At 54.6% G+C, this 21,943-nt stretch overlaps 6 protein-coding genes across 6 annotated transcripts; 3 read left to right on the top strand and 3 right to left on the bottom strand.

Annotated features, from left to right (window-relative positions):
- Nucleotides 1-277: 277 nt before the first annotated feature.
- CMQ_3966 (uncharacterized protein) lies at nt 278-1,735 on the bottom strand (the record flags this gene model as incomplete). Its single annotated transcript, XM_014319904.1, has 2 exons — nt 278-1,525; nt 1,589-1,735. 2 exons carry the CDS (start codon nt 1,733-1,735, stop codon nt 278-280), a joined length of 1,395 nt encoding a protein of 464 aa, XP_014175379.1.
- A 668-nt stretch (nt 1,736-2,403) lies between these two features.
- CMQ_3787 (rab small monomeric GTPase) lies at nt 2,404-5,735 on the top strand (the record flags this gene model as incomplete). The annotated part of the gene is made up of 10 exons (XM_014319725.1): nt 2,404-2,433; nt 2,499-2,552; nt 2,628-2,723; nt 2,788-3,012; nt 3,081-3,180; nt 3,259-3,361; nt 4,143-4,221; nt 4,284-5,312; nt 5,378-5,419; nt 5,481-5,735. The coding sequence occupies 10 exons, from the start codon at nt 2,404-2,406 to the stop codon at nt 5,733-5,735; spliced, it is 2,013 nt and encodes a 670-aa protein (XP_014175200.1).
- A 650-nt stretch (nt 5,736-6,385) lies between these two features.
- Nucleotides 6,386-8,020, bottom strand: CMQ_4140 (WD repeat protein; the record flags this gene model as incomplete). The annotated part of the gene is made up of 1 exon (XM_014320078.1): nt 6,386-8,020. One exon carries the CDS (start codon nt 8,018-8,020, stop codon nt 6,386-6,388), a length of 1,635 nt encoding a protein of 544 aa, XP_014175553.1.
- A 1,454-nt stretch (nt 8,021-9,474) lies between these two features.
- On the top strand, nt 9,475-12,264 carry CMQ_4114 (rRNA methyltransferase; the record flags this gene model as incomplete). Its single annotated transcript, XM_014320052.1, has 4 exons — nt 9,475-9,642; nt 9,717-11,568; nt 11,632-12,091; nt 12,168-12,264. The coding sequence occupies 4 exons, from the start codon at nt 9,475-9,477 to the stop codon at nt 12,262-12,264; spliced, it is 2,577 nt and encodes an 858-aa protein (XP_014175527.1).
- Nucleotides 12,265-12,382: 118 nt separating this feature from the next.
- On the bottom strand, nt 12,383-13,800 carry CMQ_4081 (phospholipase a2; the record flags this gene model as incomplete). Its single annotated transcript, XM_014320019.1, has 5 exons — nt 12,383-12,476; nt 12,544-12,584; nt 12,637-13,133; nt 13,226-13,380; nt 13,478-13,800. The coding sequence occupies 5 exons, from the start codon at nt 13,798-13,800 to the stop codon at nt 12,383-12,385; spliced, it is 1,110 nt and encodes a 369-aa protein (XP_014175494.1).
- Nucleotides 13,801-15,097: 1,297 nt separating this feature from the next.
- CMQ_3698 (sterol regulatory element-binding protein cleavage-activating protein) lies at nt 15,098-18,760 on the top strand (the record flags this gene model as incomplete). The annotated part of the gene is made up of 2 exons (XM_014319636.1): nt 15,098-15,129; nt 15,223-18,760. The coding sequence occupies 2 exons, from the start codon at nt 15,098-15,100 to the stop codon at nt 18,758-18,760; spliced, it is 3,570 nt and encodes a 1,189-aa protein (XP_014175111.1).
- Nucleotides 18,761-21,943: the final 3,183 nt, after the last annotated feature.

Raw genomic sequence — 21,943 nt, 5'->3', positions numbered from 1 at the left:
ATAGACTGGAGAGTATTATACTGTACTAAAGGGTTGGCAGGGTTGTACCATGTGTATTTTTGTATACGGGACGGTAATAGGGATACACCTTGGGCCCGGCATATGACACACGAAACGACACTTCATCCGGCGTTAAAATGGTATGCAGCTACTTTTGCTTCGTCTGTTGCATTAAGATACGTACGTGGTGCTTACAAACAGTCTTTTGCGTGGCGCCTTGCCATAAGCTCTGTTGCCCCTTGATTTTCTTCTCCAATGTCTCCATACCGTAACTTCCTTACACCGGTGGTGCTACACCGTCCAACACCTCCTCGATGATGCCCTCGGGACTGATGCCATCGAGCATCGCCTCCACGGCTTCTCGCGTACTACCCCACTGCATGCTTCGCTCTTGCAGAGCCGCTCCGGCGGAGCTATCGCCTGTCTCAACCGTCCGGATCCTGTGTAGGTATACCTTCCGGGCAGCCAATGCGACGAGTGAGGGGGTGACGTAATCCAACTGATGCAGCGGTGCCAAGCATTGCGTCAGCTTTTCAAAGTGCTTTGTGGCAGTGGGTGAGATGCTGCTGATGCCACTGCAGCCTTTGCCGATCACAGCCACGGCCCGGTGCATTCGCAAGAATGCCACCACGTTCATCTGGTAGCGCAGAACGTCCACATCGATGCGGACGTCGCGGCTCAACGCTGTCAGCCGGCTCCTGTCTGCCTCCGAGAGAAAGGGTACTGGATCGAGTGTGCTGTAGGCACTTGCACGACTTGTACTGGCAACATTGTTGTCGCCGCGGATGCGGCTGCCCAAGTCGCCATTCTTGAAGGCAATGCTGTCGACGTTATCGTCGCTACTGCCGTCACTGTCATTGGCTGCATCTCCGCGGTCCTGCTGATGGCTTGCCTCCTCATCGTCGTCCAGGTTGGGAAATCCGTCGTCTGGGTTGTGCCAGTGGCCCATGGCAAAGAAGTCGTTGAGGTATGCTGTCATGTGCGGCGGCTGGTCCTCTTCGACATCGTCCTCCTTTTTGCCTGCTGTTTTGTCGCCGTTGCCGCCTCCCCAACGAAAACCGGGCTCAGCCGCGACGACAGCCAAGAACAGAAAGGGCCGCGGGGCCACCTGGACGGCTGTGCGTGGGAGCAGTCCGCCGGCCCGCAAGAGCTCAAGTGCTTGGATCTGCACCGTTTCGGGTGCACGGTTCAGATTCTTTGCCAGGATAACATTGGCCATGGCGGGAATTGCGGCCGCTGGTGACGTAGTCGTCGAGGTCGCGCTGGCGGATGTCATCATGAGGAAGGCTGGCGGCGGCGAACGCAAAGACCGAGGACCTAGACGATCATGCCTTGCGGCCGGCAGGTGGACATAATCATGGCTGTTTCTATTGCCTGCCCCGTCGTGCCCACTGCCGGTGCCTGTGGCTGCGGTTGGTGTGGACAGAGTGCCAGTTATGATTATTGAGGCTTGGAATTCATCGAGAGTCATATGCTTATGGCAGTCAACAACGACACATCGCAAGCCGAACACCTTTGAGGAGATCTGAGCCATGTGTGGTCAGCGAAACAAGAGGCTTTTCACGAGAGCTGCGCGCTGCCGGCATACCAAGAAAAGCTCATCAACAAGATCATCTAGGACTACTCCAGACGTCCCTATCACACAGTGTTCCTGGCTGATCAGCGACAGCAACACGGCCAGTTCCAGGTCGCTCAGGCTGTGCACACGGTTGATGAGCTCGTCGTTAGAACCCATGGCTGTTGCAATGCGGCCTTTATATGCCCGGTTGTCCCTGGCAGACACCGTGACCGCGTGCAGCTCTCTCGCTTCATTTATGGTCTCATTTGAAGTTGTGGCGCATTGCTCGATCAGACAGCTGCTTCGCAGACACGGTTGTGTTGATTGGAGAACATCCGCGTGGCGACCTGCTCTAGCTTCACGAAAGGCTGAGTCATGCTCTGGCGGGCTGGCGGGACTGTAGATACCCGCCTAACAATGTCGTCGATCTTGATTGGCTCGCGAGCTCTGCTTGTTGCAAGCCAGGCTGGGCGCCGAGGGTACCCAATAAAGTATGGTCACCTGCCTTAATCGTTTGGAAACACTTCAAGCGAGAGGAAACAGCAATCCCCTTTCTTCTCTCTCTTCTCAAACATTCCACGGGTCCGCATCTTGAACGTGCATACAACCGGTTGTGCATCCCTCTCCAACGACATATTTTGCGCTAGAGCCCCAGCACTTTCGACGGTCGCACCACAAAGATAAAGCACGGAACACCCTAATAACTGTTGCACCGAAATCGCTCGTTGTCGTCATCGGCTACGATTTCTTCCAGCCTCTATCTACCATCCACCATCGTCCAATTCTCGACCAAACACACACGCGCGCGCACACACACACTGCCAAAGCCCACGAATACCGCTACCATGGCGTCAAGGAAGAAGGTTCTCTTGAAGGTATGGGGCGATCCTATCAAGCTGAATGCTTTTCTTGTGCTAACAATGGCTTCCCGCCTTTCCAGATCATCATTCTCGGTGACAGCGGTGTGGGCAAGACCAGCTTGATGAACCAATATGTATGCAACCCGAAGATGTATGCAGCCAATTGAGAGAGTCATCATAGGAGACGCTCACACACAATTCCATCATAGGTCAACAAGAAGTTCAGCGCAAGCTACAAGGCTACGATCGGAGCGGATTTCCTCACACGAGAGGTCCCTGTTGACGATCGGCAAGTGACCATGCAGGTGGGCATTACCTCATACCTTACATGCAAGGTAAATGGCTGATGGCTGGCTAACGATCGTGTAGCTTTGGGACACCGCTGGCCAGGAACGGTTCCAATCATTAGGCGTTGCCTTCTACCGCGGTGCTGACTGCTGCGTTCTTGTCTTTGATGTGAACAATGCCAAGAGTTTCGAAGCCATCGAGGGCTGGCGCGACGAGTTTTTGGTACAGGCCTCGCCTCGGGATCCGGACAACTTCCCCTTTGTTGTGCTGGGTAACAAGATCGACGTGGAAGAAAGCAAGCGTGTGGTACGGCAACGATCCCCTTCATACCACCAGAAGCTGCCCAGGCACTAACTCTTTTTTTCTCTTTCTAGATTTCTACGAAGCGAGCAACGACCTTCTGCCAGGCACATGGGATTCCATACTTTGAGACAAGTGCCAAGGAGGCCATCAATGTGGAGCAAGCATTCGAGGGTAAGATTTAGAAGGAAGGAGTGACAGATGGCGATATACAGGCAGTCGGCACAGCAGTACTAACCCAATTCTGTATAGTTATCGCCAAGAACGCGCTGCAGCAGGAGGAAGCGGAGGAGTTCAGTGGCGACTTCCAGGACCCGATCAACATCCATATCGAGAACGACCGGGACGGATGCGCGTGCTGAAGAGACGGAGCGCGGCAAAGCGGGGAGGAAATGTGCGTCAGCCACGCTGTCTTGCGATAGCAGTATGAGCCACTGGTGTGGCTGTCGGGGCGACTGCCTGTGAGAGTGAAGCTCCAGATGCGTCTAAGATCGATCCATTTTTTCTCTTTTTTTCTTTCTTTGTTTGGCCTCGACCGGGCACTCTTTTGGATGAGGACGGCCAGAGCATGTGCATTTTGAGGCAGGAGGAGTGCGGGAGGAACATTGGGGCCACAGATGGTATCTTATTTACAATATCCACACTACAAGTTTAGTTGCTCGCTTCGATAGAGCAATCTGCACCATACTGACTTGGTGGGCCGAGCGGCTTCGCAACGAAACTGAAACATAGCCGATGCTATAGACCAGCCAATAGGGCGTTAGAGATAGGCCATCGAGCCTCAAGTCTGCCAAGACGCAGCAGTGACCTCTCTGACAACATAAGCTCATGCCTGACGTCTTCTGCTGGATCTCCATTCATCATCTCCATCGTGTTCTACTCTCCAATTTTCGCTGCAAGATACGCTATCTGTTCGAGCCGACAACGTCCTGCTCTTACGTGCGACAGTGCTGACTCATCATGATGCTTATCGCATCTTGCTCAACCTAGGCTGGCATCTTACTAGAGAACCAACACCACTTTGCAGACCGTCCATTGTTGATCCTCGCTGCAATAATGACGTCCGCTACTCCTCGCGATGCCGGCCCGGCTGCGGCCGGAAGACCGGGATTTCGCTCTAGCATTGGCTTGGGTAGTGTCGCGCGCCGCACCATAGGTATCAGCATGCTGATGGTGACCGTTTTCCTGTGGACGGCCTCCAATTTCATGACCAGTGTATGCGCTCTCGGCTAGTTCGGTTCTTCCAGGCTTCTTCTGCTAATTCTTTTGTCCGGAAGTATGTCTTCTCCGACGATGCGTACAGCAAGCCATTCTTTATCGTGTATCTCAACACGTCCGTCTTTGCCATATCACTCATTCCTATGGCCCTGAGGTTTATGATGGCAAACGGTGCCCGGGCTTCGCGTCATGCCACGCATCAACTCCTTAAGGGCTTATACTGGGATATCCGGAGGACAGTGACACGCAATGGTCGTAGGGGTAGTGGCGGCGATGACATCGAAGATGCTGACAGCGCCCGGAAACTGCTCAACGAGGACGAGGATGACGAGGACGACGAGGACGGTGGGATTCTGCGCGATAACCGGTCTCATCGTGGTGGCAGTGCCGCTAACAGGGAATTGGTATCCGCTACCGGCCGTGATGGCTATAACGAGCAGTTCGTCGACGACCACAACAACAGATACGGTATTGTGGAGGGAGTGTTTGCGACCGATGCCGTGGACTCGGACGGCGGCGACGAGATGGGGTTGGAAGCCGGCATGGGGACTAGAGAGATGGCCGAAGCTCCCGGAGCAGATACCTCTTCGTCAGAGAAGCTGAGCTTGCGTGCGACCGCCTGGCTCAGCCTCGAGTTTTGCATGTTGTGGTTCCTGGCCAACTATTTCGCTGTTGCCTGTCTCGAGTATACGAGCGTGGCTAGTGCTACTATCTTCACGTCGCTCAGCGGCGTGTTCACTTTGCTGATGTGCTCGCTGGCCCGCGTCGAGAGCTTCACCGTGCGTAAGCTGGTGGGCGTGCTGGCGTCGCTTGCTGGCGTGGCGCTGGTCTCATCGGTCGATCTGTCGGGCAAGAGTGACGAGAACCGGGGCGACTTCCCGCACAAGACAACGGGCGAGATCGCAACGGGCGACGCTATGGCGCTGCTGAGCGCAGTGGTGTACGGCGCGTATGTGACGGTGATGAAGCAGCGCGTGGGCCACGAGGACCGGGTGGACATGTCGCTGTTCTTTGGTCTAGTTGGCCTATTTAACGTGGTCTTCCTGTGGCCGGGTTTGTTATTGCTGCACGTGACTGGCATCGAGCCAGTAAGTGCTGACATCTTACGATTCAAAATGAGAAGGAATGACTCGTTTGTGCTGACTTGCTCTAGTTCGAACTGCCGCCCACAGGTCATGTGTGGGCCATCATCTTGGTCAGTTATACGAGCACATCTGTACTCAATACATCGGCCCTCCTTGCTAACCCCTGCGCAGACCAACTCCTTGTCCTCCTTCCTCAGTGACTTGACCTGGGCATATGCCATGCTGCTCACCACCCCACTCGTTGTCACTGTTGGCCTATCACTGACCATTCCGCTCTCGATTGTCGGTGAGATGTTTCAGTACGGCCGGTATGCTAGTTTCACCTACTGGGTAGGCGCCTGCATCGTCGTCTTTTCGTTCTTGTTTGTCAACAATGAGAGCCAGGAAGTCGACAATGCAGAATCGCTAACCGAAGAGCAAGACTGATGGTTATCTACTTACGATTTATGTACGGCAGTCACATATTTATTCCTGTTTTTTTCTTTTCTTTTCCTTTTCCCTGCTCTTTTGTTTTTTGTTTTGTTTCTTTTCTTTTTGTCACATAGATGTAAACTCAACGAAACAGAGCCAACAGGTCTCCGGACACTTCAGAGAAACCTGGAGGCGGGCGGGTGGGTTTATGACTAGAGTATAGCAATAACATAGACAGATATTGGACGATAGGGCTTATTGCGGGGGACAAGCGTTGTCATCTTGGAGCCCAGGAGTTAGCTTAGGCACTGGTATCACACATTTCTCATCCAGCACTCAGCATTATTTATGTACCGTGATATTATTGAAAACGACTTCCTGCAAATGCAGATGTGTTTCCATCACCTTGCACAAGAGAGTCTGCTATGTACCTATCTGTTCATCAATAGTGCCAAAACCAAACGCCGAAGCCACACTCGTTATATAATGTATGCAATCATGCACGCAGAGGGTATGTGTCTAAATGCCAAACAAGAAACCGAAAAGAAAAGACACGAAAGCCAATTCCGTTGCAGAAGGGCAGCACACCAGCTCACAAGAGCCACACAAATATGAATGAAGGCGGCACAACCGAAGTTGATGCTCCATGAATGACACTCCCAGCTTCAGTCTTCTGACCATTCGTCCTCGTCCCAGCTGTCGCCAACTTCGGCCCAGCCGCTCGCCCATCGTCGTCCCTCACTCTCTCCTCCAGTGCGGAGGTCAATCGCTCTATCACGATCTTCGCGCCAGCATCGGACCACGTAGTCGTCACCCACGGAAACCATGTTTCCTTGGCTCGTCCAGCAAACCGCTCCAACCTCTTTCTTTTCGTGTCCGCGTACCAGTGCCGTGCCATGATTCACAATGGGGATGGTATCTACCAGACGGCCATGCAGGCTTAACGTACTACTCGTCCGGAAGAGGCCACCTGGCCGCCGCGTTCCATTACCAGCTCGCGGCTGCTGTTGCTGGCTGTTCGCGAATTGCCGTGTCTGTGGTGGAAATGAAGAATGATTTGACGTGGCTGCAAAGCCTCGGTCAGATGCATGCGTGCTATTGACAGGCAGCATCTGCTCATCCATATAACGCTCATCCGTCGGGAAGAGGATAGCACAGCCATCGCTGCTGCCGACAGCCAGGAGTTCAGGGCGGCCATCCTTTGCCGGCCGGACAGCCGTTTTGACGTAGAACGACGTAGCGTGGAAGTTCTCGTGGCGAAAACCATAAAGCGGCCCAAGGCCTTCCTGTGCCGTTCCATTTCGCCGCCTTGGCGGATCCCCCCTGGAGGAAAGCTCTGGGGCATATCCGAGAACAAGATGGGCGGTTGAGTAAGCGTAGACCGTGTTGTCCTTGCACAGTGCGTATAGCCGGGCAGAGTCTGTGCTGAGGCTCATGGAAGAAATGCCAAATGGTCGCCACAGGGAGTGGCTTTTGGGTGGTGCTGTAATCGAGATAGGCGTGCTAGTCTTATGCCGGGATGTGTGGAAGTTGCGAATATCCCATAGCTTTATCGAAGCATCAGCCTCACAGGCGGAAAGAATGAGATGCTCCTTTCCAGCAGGCAAGAATTGGATTGCTGTGACCGAAACCTCACCGACTCGGCCGGGCACTTCCCATCGAGCGGCAACATCAGGTGGTGCTGCCCCTTGCATTTGGCGGGACTGGCGCGAAGTCCTCGCGTGGGCATCATATATGTTGTTGACAACACAGCCTTGGCTTACTTTTCGTGGTAGGCTATAGCGCAGGTTTGTCGGCCGCTCCACCATCACCTCCTGTGCTGGTCCTCCCTTGCATCTCAGGTCCCAAATCTTTACGGTACCGTCACGGCCAGAAGTGGCTATTACATGTCCCTGTCCTTTTCCTGGCTGGAACCGAACCTGTTTTAGTGATGCTGTGTGGTGGTCGAGAATAGAGACTGGGATCTGCGTCTCCACGTCGATGACCTTTCCAGTCTGGTCTCCAGATGCTGTCGCAAGAAGGGAGTCGTCCTCTGAGAAGGCGAGGTCGATGACGGCATTGCCGTGAGCGGCGAATGAAACATGGATGTTGCTGAAGCTGTCTTCGCCCGATGGATCCGAGTCTAACAACCTGATCCTGCCTTCTTCATCTCCGATTGCCACAAGTCCATTGGCTTCGTGTGTGTCAGCATGACCAACTGAGAAAGTTGATGCGCAGATGCTTACTGTTGCAGGCCGCAGCGCAGAAAGGTATGCAAGAGCCTCCGGCAGTCTCATTGCTAGAGCAAAGATGGAGATCATCGGGTGTGGTGCAGAAGTCCGCTGTCTCGATTTTCCAGTCTAAAGGTACCAAGTCAGAATTGAAGTCAAATAGGGGCATCGAGACTAGCATTGGGCGGATCCTCACCGGCGACAGGGCGAGGTAACGTTTGGTGGCCTGATCGAGGAAGAATACCCAACTGTCGTTGGAGTAATTGACCGGCCACCCCCCGTTGGCCCAACGACACAACCTTGTTGACCGGCTCTCGGCATTGCGATAAACCCAGCCCCGAACTCGAGGCTTCAAGATCATCCACATCAAGCATTGGCTCACTGGCCCATAGAACGGGAGACGAGGCAAGCGGACTTAGTAGCATAGAATTGGCTGCAAGTCTTTCTGCTGGCTCTGGGGTCGTCGCATCGAAAAATGGCATGGAGGATGCCTTTAGTGGCGAAGTCTCTGGCGTATACTGGCCTGTACGCTGCTTCTTCAGTGGCCGGGGTGACTGGAAAGAAACGAGCTCTTCATGGTCAGTGTCTGTTGACAAGAAGCCCGGGTTGACCGGACTGCTAGTCGGCGTGGATGGCCGGTTTAAAGCGAGAGCTGTGAGATCACGAAGGGCTGATCGTGCAGCACTCGGGTTTGCTGATACGCGAGACCGGGGTGTGAAGAAACGTCTAAACTTTCGGGGCGTGATCGACGGCTGACGACGCTCCTTGCTGTTGTAAGCAATAGAGGGAAGCGGCCCGGGTGGTGACGATGGCAGTTGGTCATTTTCGCTGGATGCTGTGACGGAAATGAGGATAGCTGTGGAGCTGCCTTCTGCCATTGTCTTGCCCTTAGTCTGCGGCACCAGCGTTCGTAAGCCGGGTAACAAGAAGTTCGCGTAGACGCAGCCGTGGGCAGCAGCTGGCAACTAAATGAAGCTTCGATAGTCGTGATGGGGAGAAGAATCAGGGTTGTGCCAGCCGGAAGGAAAGGATGAGTTGGCAGATTGTCCGAGAACAGCCAAGAGGAAAGACGGGACAAATTACGTTTTAGTACGGAGCCCATTTAACGCGGTCACGCTGCTGACCCGGCAATGAAAAGTCGTGTGGCGGGGGAGGAGCAACTCCTGAAGTGCTATGGGGCGTCTCTATGGAGTGTGGCTTTGGCGAGGCACTGACGCGATTAACACGCGCTTGTGTAAAAAAAGTCGCGAGAACTTACAGCAGTCAGCCAATCAGCAGAAGCCATCTATTAGACCAAGGAGCTGTTTAAGCAAAATTGCGCTTCTTTCGAGACTGGGCCCACTATATTCTTATCGGTGCCGAGAGACCCATACTAATGTTTATCGGCCTCTGTGATTGGATATTCTGCTTATACGTTCTCATGGTGGGAGGTGATGGAAAAAAAGATAAGATAAAAAAAGTCTAGTAAAAAAAAGTTCGTCGACTCCATCCGTCTACACACCTCGACAAACACACGTTTTCACCTTTGTTATCCTACTGCCACTATGGCCGTGCAGAAGAAACACGGAAAGGGCCGTTTGGACAAGTGGTATAAGCTTGCAAAAGAGAAGGGCTACCGGGCCAGAGCAGCGTTCAAGTTGATTCAGCTGAACAAGAAATATGGCTTCCTCGAGAAGAGCAAGGTCCTACTGGATCTCTGCGCTGCGCCAGGAGTACGTGTCCCTATATTCCCATGGTTCGATCGTATGTTCTTCTTGACCCTTGCATTCTAATGCGCGTTGTGCAGTCCTGGTGTCAAGTCGCTGCAGAGACCATGCCAGCGAACAGCATTATCGTGGGAGTAGATCTCTCACCGATCAAATCAATTCCGAAGGTCATCACCTTCCAGAGTGATATTACTACAGAGAAGTGCCGAGCAACAATTCGCCAACACCTGAAGACATGGAAAGCAGACACCGTCCTGCACGATGGTGCGCCCAACGTCGGTACTGCGTGGGTCCAGGACTCGTTCAACCAGGCAGAACTGGCTTTGCAAGCTATGAAATTGGCGACCGACTTCCTCATCGAAGGCGGCACATTTGTTACCAAGGTCTTCCGTTCCAAGGATTACAATTCGCTTCTGTGGGTGTTCAATCAGCTGTTCACAAAGGTAGAGGCCACCAAGCCGCCATCGTCCCGTAACGTTTCGGCCGAAATTTTCGTGGTGTGCCGCGGCTTCAAGGCACCCAAGCGAATCGATCCTCGGTTTCTAGACCCCAAAGCTGTGTTTGCTGAGCTAGCTGATCCAACCCCGAATAACGAGGCGAAGGTGTACAACCCGGAAGTGAAGAAGCGCAAGCGAGATGGTTACGAAGAGGGCGACTATACGCAATTCAAGGAAATGCCGGCCAGCGAATTTATTCAGACCACTGATCCCATTGCCATTCTTGGCCAGTACAACCGACTATCGTTTGAGCAGCCCAAGAATGGTGACGTGGCCTTAGCTGCCCTCGACAAGCTACCAGAGACGACCGAGGAAATCCGTCTGAGCTGTGCCGACCTGAAAGTGCTGAGCCGGAAAGAGTTCAAGGTCTTGCTACGGTGGCGGCTGCGGGTACGAGAGCTCTTTGGGTTTCCTTCGAAGAAGACCGCGGCGAAGCCACTGTCAGAGGAGGTCACGCAAGTGGACACTATGGACGAGGAGATGAAAATCCAGCAAGAACTCCAGGCCATGAAGGACAGAACGGACTCGAAGAAGAAACGCGAGAAGCGGAAGGAAAACGAGAAAAAGCAAAAGGACATTGTGCGCATGCAGATGAATATGACTGCCCCGATGGACATCGGCATGGAGCAAGCGGACGCAATGGGCGATGGGTCTATGTTCGCCCTCAAGAAGCTACAAGAACCGGATGCCCTTCGGAGAATAGCGAAAGGAAAGATGGCGTTTCTTAATACGGACAAAAAAGTGGACCGAGACAGTGGTATCGGATCGTCTGGGGAGACGGACAACGAGAGCGACGAGGAAGAGGACCGGCTAGAGCGGGAGCTGGATGGCTTGTATGACGAGTACCAGGATCGGAAGTCGTCTGCAGATGCGAAGTATCGGGCCAAGAAGGCGAGAGAGCGCAAAGGCGACGACGATTGGGAGGGCTTCTCTGGCGAGGACAAAGATATCGAGGACAGCGATGGCGATCTTGAAGAAGACAGCAGCGATGATGATGACGATACCGCAGGCGGAAAACCAACAAAGTCTCTGCTTACAGACCTCGACAACGGGCCGGACGAAGAAGGAGGGTTGTCTAAACGAGCCAGAAGCTTTTTCAATCAGGACATTTTCAAGGATATACCCGGTGTCTTGGACGACCTTGTCGAGGAAGAGGAAGGCGAAGACGAAGACGAAGACGAAGAAGAGGAGGAGGAGGGTGAGATAGAGGATGAAGAGATGCCAGACGTCGATGAAAACGATGCCGAAGAGGACGACATTCCCAGCAAGGGCAAGTCCGGAAAGAAGGGAGCTAAAGAAGAGGTAACTTTTGACGAATCAGAGAGCGAGGATGGCGGTGGTGGTGGTTTCGAGGTCGTGAAGCGCAGCAAACAGGACACGGACGAGAACGACTGGGAAGAAGAAGACAAGCGACTCCGCTCTGACGGGCGACTAGGTATGTCGGGCCTCTGTATGACGTCCATGGCGGATTTGGCGCAACAAGCTAACAGGTGTACAGACATTGATATCATCACGGCCGAAGCTATGACACTTGCACAATCCTTGGCTTCGGGACAGAGGCTGAAACACGATGTCATTGACGATGGATTTAACAAGCATGCCTTCCGAGACAAGGACGGACTGCCGGAGTGGTTCCTGGATGACGAGTCCAGACACGACAAGCTTCACCGGCCGATCACCAAGGCAGGGGCGGACGCTATCAAGGAGAAGATGAGGGCTTTCAATGCACGGCCAATCAAGAAGGTGCGGGAGGCGCAGGCGCGCAAGAAGTTCAAGGCGGTACAGAAGCTGGAGAAGCTCAAGAAGAAGTCGGAGCTGCTGATTGCGGACGAGGGTATGACAGAGAAGGAGAAGGGCGACACGATCAGCAAGATGCTCAGCAAGGCGGCCAAGAAGAAGCCGCACACCCCGATGAAGGTGGTGGTGGCGAGGGGTTCAAACCGGGGTATCAAGGGACGGTATGTTATTCTCTCTCTCACTCCCCCTTCCATGTCGTCTTTTCTCGGTCCCGGATGCACGTCTAACCGTGCACAGACCGAAGGGTGTCAAGGGCAGATACAAGCTGGTGGATGCGAGAATGAAGAAGGAGACCAGAGCGCTGAAGCGGGTGGCCAAGAAGTACAAGAAATAGGTGGCTGGAGGCGGCATTTTGGTGTAAAAAGGCGAGAGGCGTACAGTGTATACCGCATGGCAATATATGGCACAACGGCTTTCAGAGAGCATTGTTTTGTGTATAAATGTATTTCTTTTCAGACTGCTCTTCCTGACTGCGGCGTAGTCTGGTAAACAGAACGGACAAAAGCACTGAGCGGGTATAGAGGGCCATTGAAGTCCATATCATACCTGGATCCTTCAGTCAGCCAAGCACAAACGGTCCATGTTTTGGAGAGCCCATGGCGGCACTTCTTACCAGTAGTTGACAGCGACGCAGATGCCATCGCCTAGACAGGACTGCGAGACTTTGTGATACCTGATGAGTCAGCAGGGAAAGACCGATACGGACTGGCAGCAGGACGAAGGGAGGGATGGCCAACCACATGGCGGGCAGATACAACATATCGCCCGGGTTCAAAGTTACGCGCATGGGCAATGCCAGCGCAGAGTACGGTGTGGTGTTCTCTTCTGGCCTGTCCGGATCCCATGTGGCAAAAGGAATGGCGCCGCCCTCGACCGTGATGTCTACAGCGTTTCCGTCGGGGCGGTCGGGCAACAGCTCGAGGCCGGCCTTGTCCTCGCGGCGCCTGTATGTACACGACTGCAAGAGCTGCTCGTTGACGCAGGGCTGACACAGCGGAGGCAGCAGCACAAAGTGCTTCTGGCCGAGGACCTGCACGTACACATTCTCATAGTTGTCCCGGTGCAGGGCTGTTGCCGAGTGCGAGTTGCCTATCCATAGGTTGATGGCCTCAGGCGGCCGCTGCAGGGCGATGCGGGCAAAAGGAATGTTCTTCTGCACGTGGTCATACAGCGCGACATATTCCTGGCGCAGATTGTCATTTTCTGGACATGGCGGTGAGCTAATTTCGCATAGAATTCCCAGATCGGACAGAATCGACTCTTGACGATACATAGTAAGGGAAATGGGGACTTACGGGTCTGGGCATAGCGCACTTCTGCGACAGGGTCCAGCTCGCCTTTTTCCTGGCGCATGACGTAGTCGAGAAAGTCGGGAAACGGCTGGCTCTCCTCCCAAGGCTTGGCGAAGACGAGGGCTCCAGACGGACCGGGCGTTGGTGCGTCGGCATTTCTATGCAGTCAGCCAGACGAGGCCGGAAGAGACAGGGACAGGGGTAGGAGGCTCGACAGAAGACAGACAGATAATAAAGCAGAAAGCAGAAACTCACCCTCTGGGAGTGACAGCGACGTTGACCGAGTGGCTGGCTAGTGCATCACGCAGAAACGAGGCAGACCAGGTGGTGACAGCCGGCCACAACGAGGCAGCACCACGGGCTACAAACGGCGTGTTGCGGGCAACGTAACGCATGAACTCGAGCGGGCTGGGCTCGGCGCCAGGACCGGGGCCGGGGCCATGCCCGAGATACGGCTGCTGATCGGCATAGATGCTCCCGTCCACGTCCTCGTCCGGGTCCAGGAGCTCATCAATGGCGCTACCGTTGAGCTCAAAGTAGCTGCTGATCAGCTCTGCCAACGGGTCGGCACGATCCATGGCGTCAAATGAGCTTCTCTGGCAGCGACTCGCAAGAGAAAAAGCAGAAAAAAGGCACACGTCACTTCTACAGAGCAGCCAGCCGCCAGCCAATCAGCGACGGCCAGCGGGGCCGCAAACCTCTGCTCTCACCAGACAGCTTGCCAGAGTTACATACGACGCATACATTGTAGTATTAGACGGAGTTCTTAGTCCGGAATCTTCTGGATCCCACCTTTCCTTCTCACCTACCCCTCTTCCTTTTCGTATTACCCGTAGCTCTCATGTACTCCCGGCGACGTGGCTTGCCAACAGCCCTCAAACTGGAATGCACAAGGCGTTCTCGCATCTCCGGGCCGTTTCCAGCCCCAGCTGCCACACTCCCCCAGCTCTAGGCCCTGTCGCCAACTGGAGCGTATAATCCATGTAAATAGACTCCGTACTTCGTACTCCGTACATAAAAAGATACTCCGTGCGTGTCTCCTCGTCTGCTTAACATCTCCCACAGCGAATAATAATGGCTAGACCAGCCTGGCTTTGTTAGCGCCGCTGTACTCCGTATTATTGCTCGACTTTCCCACTATCGGAAATTCAAGTTTCCCATGTCACTTTCCCACAGCGATTTTTCTCGCCAGTGGCACCACCTCCACGGCACCTTCCTCGTGTACGCCGCCAACAGTCGTCACATCCAGACGGCCGCATAAACACTTACTAGCCTCCACAGCACAGCTGCTTGCCCACACCCTCCTCTACACTATTTCCCTCAAGGGCATGCAGGCCTCGTCTGCCCTTTGGTGATGCCCTCTGCACTCCTCACCGCATGCACCAAAAAGCCTTGTGTTCTGGCCTCCCTTGACAGAGCCGCGAATACATTGTAAGATACACACGGCCTGGTCTCACCTCAAAACTGACACTACCGCCGTCACTGTCGCAGTCATCTTGGCGGCCAAAGCTCTCCGGCCTGGCCGCCTTTTTTTCTCCGTCGTCGGCAGGACCGCCATGACCAAACGTCACCACACCTGCAGTCGGTACCTTTGCTGTTACGTGTCGTCCAAATTACCTGTGGCGTTGCTGTCGATTTTGGCTGCAGATAATTCGCCCTGTGGGTGGGCTCCTATGCCCTTCATCTTATACATAGCTTCCCTCCCTTCTATAGCATTCCTTATCGAACTCTGTCCGGCCTTGGTTTGTCTTCTGTCCCTTCTTCTCGCATTTCCCCTCTCTCTTCCCTCTTCATCTCTTCCCCCTCTCTCTTCCACCTCTTCCTTTCTCTCTCGCCAATCCTCCTCCTCCTCCCATGGCATGCTGATACTCAGCGATGCTCTGGTATCTCTTGTACCCGTTCCGAGGGTAAGATTGTCCTCTTTCCACAGATCTGCAATCCTGCCTGCTTCTCTCTTCCTGTTTCAGGCCTGTACGCTGCTGTTGATTGACATCTCTCAGGACTACCAATGCGCCTAGACTGGCTCCTGGCCACCCCCTTCGAAAAAGCCTCACGCATTATGGGGTTTACATTGCACGAAACGTCGCCACCACTCTTCTCCTCTCTGTCGCCGTTACTATCGCTCTCCTCTACCCCGTCCCCTTTCTTTACACCAGCGACTTTACTAGCAGTACCTCCCATATTCCTCGCCATGTCTGGACCAACGCAACCCCGCTCAAGAACGGCATCGATGTCGAGCCTCACATTGTCATGCGTTCCATATGGGTCCATGGAAGCTACATGCAAGCCCTCAACCGTGATGTTCTCCTGAGTACTCTCGAACTACAGGACGAGCTCCTGGGACCTACTAAGAACTTCAATCCTCACCGTTCTAATGCACTAGACAGCCTCGAGATCGGCGACCCACTGGAAGATCTCTCTCCAGAGCAGCGAGACGCCTTTCACGTCGTCAATGGGCTCACAAACCAGTCTTGGTTCTTCCACTCGCCCTTGCTCTATTGGTCCGACGACCGCGAGGCCATTGCCTCTGATTCTGACATTTTGGCCACCGTCAATGAGCACCAGAAACAGGCCACGTCCATCAACGTCACGCTGCGCCACTCCCTCACATTCAGCGGAGAGCGCTTCGAAGACCGGGCTCTGGTCGCCGCCGACGCCCTCGTCATCACTCTGGTCCATCTTCGCGACTCTCCCGTAGGCCGCCAGTGGGAACGGAAGTCGGCGGGGCTTGCCTCTCGCCTGGATAGCAGATGGACTGTTTACCCCAAAGAGGTCGGCCACAGTTTGCAGAGCCAGCTTTATGAGTTTCAGTTTCTTCCCATGTCCCTGCAGGACTCCCTGATGTTAGCCCTGGCGTATACCATAACCTTTGTTTACGTTATCCAGAACCTATCCAAGCTGCCGGCCATTAAATCGCGCCCCGGCCTGATCCTGACTGTCGTCGCCCAGATCTTCATGTCCATCATGTCAAGCTTCACCGTTTGCGCCATCCTTAGCGTGGATCTCTCGCGCATTCCCCGAGCCGCATACCCGATCGTCATCGTCTCCATGAGCCTCGAAAACATACTGCGGTTGATCAAGGCCGTCATCCTGACGAACAGCGAAAGCAGTACAAGCAGCCGCGTTGGTGAGGCGTATGGGAAGACGGCGCACATTGCCCTCGCCAGTGTGGTGGAGCATCTCGTGCTCCTCTGGATCATTTCCAAACTTGTTGCTTCCGGACTGTCGGGTTTCTGCGGCTTTCTCGCCATTGCTATCGTCTTCGACTTCATATACCTCTCCACCTTCTTTTTATCTGTTCTCAGCATTGAGGTCAGGCGCACCGAACTCGGCGAAGCAATCGAGAAGACTGCCTCTATGCGGCGCCGCCTCCACTCGACGTCATCCCAGCCGCCATCACCAACAGCACTCGGCCTGCCACGTCCATCCTGGTTTGCCGCTTTCCTGCAAGGTCGTGTCGACGTGTCTACGCGCATCGCTGGCACCGTCATCTTGGTGTGCTTTGTCGTGATCGCTCAGTGGCACTTCTTCGACTTCGAGAGCATGGTTCGCGCCGTAGTTCGACTCTTCAGAGTGGCCGCTCCGGATACAGGTGGAGGCCACAACACAAATTACTGGGACAGCGTGTCGCCACAGTTCAAAGAAGTGCACCAAGCGCGCAGCCCGGCCTCGTGGCTCCGTCTCCAAGACCAGACAGCGCGCGAAATGAACAATGCGATACGACCATACGCATACAGCTGCGTTGCTCGTGTCTACGAGCCGCTTGTCTTTGTGCTGAATGGTGCTGACCGTATGCCCAGTGTATCTGAGCGTCCATTTCTTCCAGCTGTGTACGACTTTGTCCGTCATCAGTGGAAGTCTTTTCTGGTGGCTATTCTTGCTGTACCCGCCGCCGTGCGCACATTTGTCAGCTATCTCCTATGGATTGAGGCTGATGAGGCAGACGACCACGTCGAGTCAGCTGATGAGCCTCGTCTCTCGGTCAAGTCGCTCGATCAAGGCCATGCCTTGGATGTCGCCCTGTTGGTGGCATCACCCGACGGCCTGGTGGTCTCGGTCGGACTTGACCGACGAATCCGTGTTTGGAATGTGCAGTTCGGTTGCAGGAACTACCTGCTCACCGAAGAAGACGACTCCACGGACGTGCCGTTTCCGGTACTAGCTTTGGCCATCGACGATGACTCCACCTGGCTGGCTATCCTATCCACGTACATGGTCATGCTCTGGAATCTGGAGACCAAGCGGTGGGGTGCCACTCTTCCTGTTGACCTGTGCGGACAGAAGCCAGAGGCCTTCTTCTTCACACCCGCTCTGAAGTGCACCAAGGTCCCCTCACTTGTGGTGGTGCGGCGAAACGGCACATTTGCAGAGCTCTGGGCGGATTCTTGCGAGATGGTGGACCATCCGATCTGCCAAACCCCGCTGGTTTGCGCCGCGCCGCTTCACTGCCGAGCTCCGACAATACCCCCAGTGTCGGTCGAAGATCATTTTGCCATAATCGCAGCTTCGCGCAACGGTTGTGTGTACCGGATGTTCCGGGCCGGTGATGAGTGGATTTCAGAAGGACCAAAGCAGCAGGCGAATAGAGAAAGAAGCGTCCACTCAGTGGTGGCGCTCGCGCAATTCCCTGCGTATCTTGTTGTGCGGACGTGGTCTGTGGACCTCGTCGATCTGCGCACATCCAACATCATCCACACATTCCGGACCACCACGGCCATCAAGGCACGATCGCTAAGATATCTGTGTTCGAAGAGAAGACAGCTGCAGATCGGCCCGCCAGAGCTGTCCCACTTCAGTCTCGTCTACTCGAGTGCCAGGACAGGACACTGCCTCATACAGACATATCTGCCGGAGCAGGAAGGTGGATCGATTGCCTTGTTCTCCAACGATGGCCTCACGGGCATACCTGCCAGCTCAGATAGCTCTTGCTGCACGTGGGATAGATCACGGCAGGTAACCAGAGACATTCCCAACCCGGGCAAGTGGGAAGCCCTGCCTAACGGATGCATCGTCGGTGTACGGCGCCAGGGGCAAGCCATCCCCGACGGCTGCACGGGTAGCCTTAGCCATACTGCCAGCGGCCATGAGTCTGCGGGCAGGACAGACGGCAGCCTTCGGCGCCGCGGGCTGGGAGCCCTGGCCGGAACAGTGCCTGCAACGCCGACCACAGCGGCGAGCACAACCAAGACATCGACGGCTGCAACGGTGCCGGCAAGTGGCCCCGACTGTTGGGAGGCCTGGTCGATGTGGAGCATGCTGGACAATCGAGACGGCGACAGCGCTGGCAGCCGGGGCTACGTGACACAGCCGCTGGGAGGAGACCACGACGACCTGCTTGTGACAGAGCCGGGCCCGATTGTGCAAGTTGGGGCGGGAACAGTGGCTCTGGGCATTGGAACTTCGATCAAGATCATCACTCTGGGCCACGAGCGGTTCGGCAGTGCGGCAGACTTGCTCCGCGCAGAACCAGAGGTCATGCGGGCAGGCAACGCGAGCGGACGGCGACGCAAAAACCGGCCGCTTCCAAAGGGAGCCTAACTGTTGGAATGGACTGTATGATATGCTACCAGTATGACGCGATATATGTGCAATGACAGCTTCACGACATGTGACGTACTTCGTATGCTTGGGGCTCCGTACTCCGTATCCCTGCAAGACGCAGGCACAGACACAGCTGCATGCAGCCCCATCTCCACTATGATGCCTCAGGGGCAGCTTCCTGGGCCGAGCTGCGCATCTGGAGAGCTTCTCTCACCGCCACTTTTGTCGGCTGAGCTAGTGCAGTATCAGGAGGCTATCTCAGAACAGCGATGCAAATTGCAGGGGCCCCGCGAGCTGAGCGGCCAAGTGTCTCTGCTAGTCAACGGGCAGAAAAAAAAGAGGCTGGTCGCGTTGGCGAGCTACTGCTTCGTATCATGCATAGTACTGTATTGTTGGAAATAGCCTCACTTTGTATCATACGTCGTAGTGAGCACTCGCGATGCCTCTCTCTGCTGTCCGCCTGCTGGAGACCGTTGCGCCCACTGTCTGAGACAATGCCACCATTATAGGGTTATCTGTTGGGCAGAAAACAGCCGCATTCCAGTGCTGGAAAATTTGTCGTGGTAGCGCCCGTGGTTCTCCCGTCTTGAAGCATTCCGATGGGCTTAGTGAGCCCTCGTGGTTTCCCGCGCCATGGAGCCTTATGCAGCTAAAATCCGGAGATGCTGTGTAAGAGAGCACTCAGAGGGGCACTTTTCGTGCTTGTCGTGAAATTGTAGCATCTTGTGTCGTATGCGTATGCCACAATTGTTTCTACTATACATTATGTATTCTTAAAATTCGCGTAAATAGAGCAGGGAAGGTGGCTTCTCCCGGAAGGAAAGAACGACGGCATCGACGTCACAGGCCTGTATCCTCAGCGGAGACCCGCTAGGCCAGGCGAAGACGGCCGGAGCATGTCGTACTGCGTCCTTTCTGTACAGAGTATCTCGCAATACATACGAGTATCTTACGTCGTACTAAAGGAGAAGTCGCGCTCAGCACGCGCGCGCGCCTTTCTTTAATCCTCTTTTTTCCCATGTTGTTATACTTTCTTTTTCGGACTAGCTCGACGCTTTTCTCCCCCAATGCAACAATGGCCATGTTGACTGCATCCTCGTCCTGCTCCCCCTTCTTTTTCTCCTCTTTTTTTCTCCCCTTTCCGTTTTTGTATTTGCTTTCTCATCTCACCAATCGCTATTCTGCAGCCCCCAGCCGCCATCCTTTCCTCCTATTCGGCAGCCTTTCCGACACAGGCGCGCATGCCAACTGCGGAAGCACGGCGTACCTTTGCGAGTACGACTTCGTATTCAATACCAAAATATATGCTGTCATTTTGACTGTATTTTTTTGCGCTGTCTCGCCGGCCCGCGTACTTGCATCCACCAACCGGTTTGCCGGGATTGCTGCTGCAGTCCAAGCGACTCCATCGGCCGACTGATTCTCGTTTCCTCTCATGAACCCCCTTCGATATCACCGGCGCGAGTGACCGCTGAATGCTTCACTGCAACTCCAGCGCCCTTCTCTCAATGCTTGATTCTCTACCGCCCTGCAGTCCTTCTGATTTGCTCTCTTTTCTGTCTCTACACCTTCCCCTCTGACAGGGAAAGGCGTGAGGACGTGCAGCCGGGCAAAGGCGGCCGAGGCCCACTGCTGCAGGTGCGTCGGTGCATCGGTGCATCGACCCTGCATTGCCCACACGAACAAGGAGGCCCTGGAAAAGCCAGACCTCTCGGCCAGCAAAGCGACCTACCAACCAGGTCACAGTCCAATAGCCCACCCATTCGTCCCTTTTTGCTGCCACTCCTGGCCTGTGGGTCCGGTCAGACCAGCCCTATTCGGGTGTGATTTTTTGTTTTGTTTTTGTCGACCTTTCTGCTGCCATTCTTTTTCTCCTCCTCGTGCCCGGCTCTCTTCGACCTGTCGTTGACCACCTGGCAAGTGGATTTGTTCACAGTCTTTACTCCGTATTTATCTGCCCCACCGTGTTTTCCGTTGAGGATCACCCGGGTCTGGCTCTGGCTGACAAGGCCGACCAGGAAGAAAGTGGATGGTCAGCGAAGCTGGCCGGAAGAGGCATTCGGGGACAAATATAGCAAAGAAAGGCCACGCTCAGAAAGTGCATGCGTGCATGTGCATGTGCGTCCACAGAAGCAAGCCTGTTGGTTGTTTGTCCGTCTTCTGCGTTGGCCCCGAAGCAGCGCGCTGACAATCCGGGCGCAATTGGCAGCTGGTGCACGAAAAACGAGCCTTGCCAACGCATCGTGCAGCTGGCCAAGGAAGGGGACAAGCCCGGACAAGGAACCGGGAAGGGAATGTCGTAGGGCGGCCCTCCCATTCGTCTGACCGGCCCTACAACATAAACAACAAACTACCACGCATACAGCACATGCAACCGACACGAACCCTTGAGTCGCCATCTGCATCTCCCTCGTGCACACATCCGGCTTGCCTAGAACCGCTGGCTTTCTCCTCGTTCTGCACGTTCTCTCACACGATTCCAGGCTAGCAAAGCAGTACAACCTCGTCCCCACGAACATCTCCACCACCGCACTGTCCTGCAGCTCCGCCGCGCATACATCCACTGAGAAAGAAGACCGAAGCAGCGGAAGTCACGTCTCGACAAAAAGAAAGTCGGGGCCATAGGGCAAACACGCGACCGACGACTGGCCCTGTCCATCTCTGTATGCACAGCAAAGGGAAATCCAACTGCAGAAACGAGTATCCACAGACCGCAGGCCCCCATTCATTCCCGGAGCGCATATGCAGCTTGTGGTACCTACGGAGTAGTTCTTTCCTGCACCTCCCCTCCACTGGCAATTCCCCTTCCGCCTCTTTCGCCTTCTCCTGTCCGCTTCCAAACAACCGGTTGCACGCATTCATCTCGGAGCGCGACTCGGACCTCTCTCCCGTTAACATCCAATGGACACGGTCCGATACGGCCAGACATTCAATCCAGCTGCCGGTCTTCCTGTCCCATAACCGCTCTTGTTAGCATTTGTTTTTTTTTCGGCCACCTCCAGCTTGATTGGCCTCCGTTTGTTTCTATCGGTTTCGTTACTCGCCCTTCTGCAGACCGAGCCAGCCTCACTGTCGTGGTGTTTGATTTTGTCTTTCGGACTTTCTCAACCACCTTCAGCGATCAATCTCCTGTCTCCTTGCATATTTCCACCATCTGTATATACAACGACTTCGGATCGC

The sequence above is a fragment of the Grosmannia clavigera genome, assembly GCF_000143105.1.
Source record: "Grosmannia clavigera kw1407 unplaced genomic scaffold GCSC_113, whole genome shotgun sequence".
Taxonomy (NCBI): Eukaryota; Fungi; Ascomycota; class Sordariomycetes; order Ophiostomatales; family Ophiostomataceae; genus Leptographium; species Leptographium clavigerum.
Note: the sequence above shows the minus strand (reverse complement) of the source record. Positions and strands in the feature narration are given on the sequence as shown.